General features: G+C 47.0%; 1 protein-coding gene across 3 annotated transcripts in view; it reads right to left on the bottom strand.

The window, feature by feature from the left end:
- Positions 1 to 379: 379 nt before the first annotated feature.
- Positions 380 to 6000, bottom strand: part of LOC133130850 (follistatin-related protein 5-like) — a 183402-nt gene continuing 177781 nt past the window's right edge. For all 3 annotated transcript variants that reach the window (XM_061245755.1, XM_061245757.1, XM_061245756.1), the window contains one exon: positions 380 to 1220. In XM_061245755.1, the coding sequence (XP_061101739.1) occupies positions 518 to 1220 (703 nt within the window). In that variant the 3' untranslated portion in view covers positions 380 to 517. The remainder of the gene's footprint in view (positions 1221 to 6000) is intronic.

Raw genomic sequence — 6000 nt, 5'->3', positions numbered from 1 at the left:
GCGCTCATTTGAAGCACAAACACAAGAGTAAACCATGGGTGACTCTGTAGTGTGGAGATGCCAAAGGAAAGGTCAGCCAAAGCAAAAATAAACAAATAACAAAAGTATCTCCTCTGTTTGCCTGTTTGCTGCCAAGAGAAGAATCATTTGGACAGAGGCGGCGACTGACAGGGGACTTTGATGTCGGCAGGTCAGATCTGCCCGATGCAAATGACCAGCGATTTCTTTTCCTGTTTTTACACTTCATCCCAAAGAGCCCCGCTGCATTATTCGCTGTAACCTCATCGACGAAAAGCCCTTGAATGGAAAACAATTTTCGCCCGGACTAACTTTTTTATTTATTTCTTTTTCACGCCCAAAAAGGTAAGCACACTTTTTTTTTAATGAGGGACCAATGTCCAGCTTATGAAAAGGAAAATTTTTTAAATCGTTTTGCCTTCTTTGTGTTTTCTCCTTTACATTTTATAAACCGTAGAAGAGGGCATTTTACTTACAGCCGGGCGGGGCGCCGCCGCGCCTACGCGTCGCCCACCCACACCACCGTGTTGCCCCTCAGGACGCCCGTGATCTCGCAGTTGAGTTTGTTGAGCCGCCCGTCCAGGATGAAGAGCGAGTCCCTCGCGGGGGTCATCAGGTACTGTCCGAACAGGCCTCCGCCCACCATCACGCGGTTCCTCCGGCCCCACGGCCAATCGGACGGCCGCACCGGCTCCTTCAGGCTCTTCATCATCCTGAGGTTGGCGGTGGCCAGCTCCACGAAGAGCGCGTCGGTCTGCAGGCCCGAGCTGGCGAAGACGTCGTACTGGTGCGCCTGGGTGAAGGAGCGCTGGAAGGCCAGGTCGGACACGTGCAGGTTGGTGTGGATGTCGAAGGGCTCCCGCACCTCGCCGCGCTCCGACACGGACTGCACCCTCATCAGCCCGCCGGCGTCGTCCACGCTCACCAGGTAGCGGCCGTCCGGGGAGACGTAGGGCGCGCCCGTCACGTGGCGGTTACGCCCCAGCACCGCGTCCGTCACGCTGTCCAGGATGAGCTGCGGACTGGCGGCCCCCGTCAGGGCGTGCCTGCAGCCCACCACCAGCAGGCCCCCCAGGGGCGCGTGGGCCAGGGAGGTGGGCACGCAGCTGTGGCCCTCCAGGCTGACGCTCTTCACCGTCGACATGGTCTCCAGGTCCAGTTTGTGAAGCACGGGCTCGTTCTTGTGGAAGACGTATCCGAACCTGAAAAACAAAACACTCATTAAAACACGGCCTTTATACAAAGCGCTGAACAACTGATGCTTCTCATTCACCCATTCAGACACTCACTCACACACCAACGGCGATTGACTGCCATGCAAGGCACCAACCAGCTTGTCAGGTGCATTTGGGGGTTAGGTGTCTTGCTCAGGGACACTTTGACACACCCAGCAAACCGGCAACCCTCCGACTGCCAGACGACTACTATCACCGCCTGATCCAATGTTGCCCTCTTCTACGGCTTATACATCACATTACAGTTATTTAGCTGATGCTTTTTATCCAAAGGGACTTACAGTTGATTTGACTAAGTAGGGGCCAGTCCCCCTATGGAGCTATGTGGGGTTAAGGGCCCTGCTCAAGGGCCCACATGCAGGTGGAGCTGGGGATAGTAGAAGGGAACAAAAACAAAAAAGCCTTGGAGTCAGGAAACAAATTGTGTAAAACTGAAGGTAGCAGGTGGCTAAAGAGAAGGAAAGTGCTCATCTCTTTAAAGCCTCCTTCAAATGAATTCTGAGGAGTGAAACTCTGACAGAGATCTGGGAGGGATTGCCACTGGCTATGTTCCTTTTCAACATCACTTCTGTGTCTGTTCATCAGTACGGGAGACAAAAAAAACCATTGTGTATAGGATAGCATTTTTACGTTGTTGCATGGAAAGTGTTTGGAATAAAACTGCTTCATTACGGTGCCAGCAGGTTCTTTAAAAACCATGTTCCCAGCCAATGTCTATCAATTGAAGTAGACAGGGGAAACTAAAGTAAGGGGTCGATGGTGCTTTTAATGTGTCATTAAGAAACAGAACCCCATTAAAAAGGTTTTCTCCTCTACATAACGTGCAAGTTAAGCCACTCTGTGAAAGCCTTGTTGTGCCTTTAATTACAGCTAGCGTTGTAGTGCCAAGGAGGGAGGAAGAGGACAGGAGTGGGTTTTAAAGAGTGGGGTGAAAGTACTCTGACCGGCACTCTTCTCTCTCTCGACTCACTGCTGATTAAAACGTATGAGGTGAGGGGGACCAGCGTTTAATGCAGAGATTGTTTTCTGGTGGCGATCTGAGATGGCCCCTTGTGCAGACCCTAGTACACACTCTCTGTTGTAACCGGGTTGATGCATTTCATATCGTTCTGTCAGGACGGGGGTTAAAGGTAATCGTGCTGAAGTGGCCGTTCTGGAGAGATGGAGTGCACTGTCAAAATCTGCTCGGCTGAACTATAAAAATAATTTGGCTAGCCGCTGAAGAGATGGCCCAGGCCAAAAGCATCGTTATGATATGTTTTACGATGCTCTCCAAGTGCTTACATGCATGATTGAGTGTCCTGAGCCACATCTTGCAAGCCTCTGACCGCACTCTACTCATTAAAACAGCCAGAGTGCCTCACAGAGAGAGCTACCAAACCCCTATAGACAGAGCTACCAAACACCCAAGCCAGAGCTACCAAACACCCGCAGACAGAGCTACCAAACACCCACAGACAGAGCTACCAAACACCCAAGCCAGAGCTACCAAACACCTACAGAGAGAGCTACCAAACACCCACAGAGAGAGTTACCAAACCCATAGACAGAGCCACCAAATGCCCACAGAGAGAGCTACCAAACCCCTAGACAGAGCTACCAAACCCCCACAAACAGAGCTACCAAACACCCACAGAGAGCAACCAAACGCCCAAGCCAGGGGTACCAAACCCATATAGACAGAGCTATCAAACCCCCACAAACAGAGCTACCAAACACCCAAGCCAGAGCTACCAAACATCCACATACAGAGCTACCAAACAACCACATACAGAGCTACCAAACACCTACAGAGAGAGCTACCAAACCCCTAGACAGAGCTACCAATCCCCCACATACAGAGCTGCCAAACCCCCACAGAGAGCTAGGAAACCCCACAGAGTGAGTGACCAAATGCAGTTCTTCTCCAGGTGCTTCTGATCACTTATAAGCAGAAATAATTATGGGAGATAGCAAAATATCTTGTGAGCATGGCAGTGTACTGTTTGTACAGGTGAATTATAGAGTCCAAAAACATTTTCTGTCTCATCAGCCAATTTTACATTTCATGTAAAATTTTTGCTGCCATGGTAAGATCTAAAACCAATAAAACAGGCACTGGAGCACATTGGCTTTTATATAGAATCTAACATAGCCAGCTATTTTAGCTACCCAGCGAGCATGAAAATAATTGCCATTGTAATCAAAAACTTATTAGAGTAGACATGTTATTATTTGGTGTGTTAATTTAACAAGCCTGACCTCACATTTCTCAGAAGACAAACCCAGAATCCAATCCTGTCACATTAAGTTCAGGCGCACGGTTGAGCGAATCGAGAAACTGCCTCCGTTAGCAAAACAGTTGCTTGCTAATTCCATTGTGACTTTTAGTTATGACCGTTGTGCCTATAATTTTGTCCTGTAAATGTCTGCAGTTAATAATATATTATGCAGATCCCAGCTGCATTGTGTACTATGGGAAGCAAGGATGAAAAATATATAATATTGTTTTTTTTGTGTTTTTTTTTTTCAAAAAGCAATAATAATCCATATAGAGACTGCGCTGCCATGTAACACTGTGTGAGTTAGAGCACAGCCTTAACAGCGTGGCTTTAGCTCTGGGACTTATGCACCCCTTCACGGGCTGCCATTGGCCCATATCTCAACCAATCAACATACCAATCAAGAAACACAATGCTTGCCCTCAACAACTATAGGGACATAAAGTATTGAGAACTAATTGTTTGTTTGGAAGCATTTCTCAAATGTATTGTGCAAGGATTAGTATTGTATTTTATAAACTTCAGCACTCAAAAATAATTTGTTATTAACTACACTTATGAAACAACAGGGGCGGCACGGATGGTGCAGTGGGTAGCACTGCCGCCTCACAGCAAGGAGGTCCTGGGTTCGACTGGGGCCTCTTTGTGCGGAGTTTGCGCGGGTTTCCTCCGGGTACTCCGATTTCCTCCCACAGTCCAAAGACATGCAGGTTAGGCTGATTGGAGAGTCTAAATTGCCCATAGGTATGAGTGTGTGAGTGAATGGTGTGTGTGCCCTGCGATGGACTGGCTGCCTTTCGCCCGATGTATGCTGAGATCCAGCCCCCCTGCGACCCTGTTGAGGATAAGCGGGTTCAGATAATGGATGGATGGATGGATGGATGAAACAACAGATTCATTCTACCTTTATTATTTTTTTTCTTGTGATATTAAAATAATGTATTTCTTCAACTCTTTGTTTCAATTTGGATCCCTTTCAAAGCACCACAGTGAATATACTGAAAATACTTTTCTTTCAGTCTCCCTTTAATTAGCTATGATTGACAGACAATGCTCCCAATTGTTGTTTGTTACCATAGCTACCTCCATGATACACACTCATTGGATGATACATTTAATACACCTACTTCTCCAAAACTAAGGAATGGATATATTTAACCATGTTTCTTCAATACCCTCTTGTGCAAATAGCATAAAAAAACCTAGAAAGTGTGACCAACCACCAGGTTAATCCTTTAAATATTTACATTAACAAGCTGGTGTACCTAATAAGTTGCTCACTGAGTGTACATAGCCTGTATAATTTATAAATAAATTCAAATTCATATTCAAGACTATTGACTTGTTGTTCCTCCACAATGTAGTTTCATTTCCATTAAGTGTATCAAATGCAGCGGCACAGTTGGGCAAGGGACTGAAATCGGGGCGCTCCGGTGTACTCCACGGTTGGCCAGTGAACATAGGGCCGCAGGAGAGAGAGGGAGGGCCTGCCAGACGCCCAGAGGAGAGCGTGTTGTTCGGTGACAAACAACAGGCAGCCCGTGGGTAATCTGGCATGTCTTCGGGAGGAGCTGGTGAAGAGGCAACCAGAGGAAGGTTGGCCGGTTTCCTCCCCGCATACCCTAGGGCAGGACACAGTCACCTGTGTCCCGCTGCTGCGGACTCCAGCACCTCGTTAGCTAACGACAACACCGGGCGCACGGCCTGAACCGCTAAATCAACAACCCTTTATTGTGACTGAAACGTGCGTCTGATAGCTCCTGCTAACTAGGACTAGTTGCTGCAGATTGCGTGCGTTGAAGCTGTGAAATACTTTGATATACTTTGATTTCAAATAAAATCTCAAGGCACTAAAAGCAGTGCGGGGGTTATGGGCCTGGCTCAATCGCACCACAGCTACACAAAATCTTATTGCAGCTACCCACCTTTCAGGTCCCAGGCAAGCACCTTAGCCACTTGGCTATAATGTGTCTACACCAGTGTTTCCCAACTCCAGTCCTCGGGACCCACATGCCAGAAGGTTTTTGTTGTAACCAGTAACTCACACACCTGATTTAATGATTGAACCAATCAAACCACAAAAATGCCCTTGATTAGTTAAATCAGATGTGTGAACTACTGGTTACAACAAAAACCTTCTGGCAAGTGGGTCCCGAGGACTGGAGTTGGGAAACACTGGTCTACACGTACTTCCTACTCTATACTTCTAGTTTGACTGATATAATAAATCATAGAGTTCAAGAAATAAGTCACTGTATGATGGATTATTGACATAAAGAAAACTACTTGCCATTCCTCCGTGATTTCTAGAAGCGAATAAAATGACTAACCATGAAATTGTATGAACTGTACATCCTAAAACTTCCACAAAAGGTATGAGGGCATCCAAAGGGACATCCAATTATTTGTCGTTTTTAACAACCAGACACAGTCGGATGATAACTTCTGTTACATTTTATGTCGAGGTAATTCATAAGACGTGTCTC

This window comes from Conger conger, chromosome 6 (genome assembly GCF_963514075.1).
Source record: "Conger conger chromosome 6, fConCon1.1, whole genome shotgun sequence".
Taxonomy (NCBI): domain Eukaryota; kingdom Metazoa; phylum Chordata; class Actinopteri; order Anguilliformes; family Congridae; genus Conger; species Conger conger.
The sequence above is the reverse complement of the archived record's forward strand: the minus strand, read 5'-3'. Positions and strand labels throughout refer to the sequence as shown.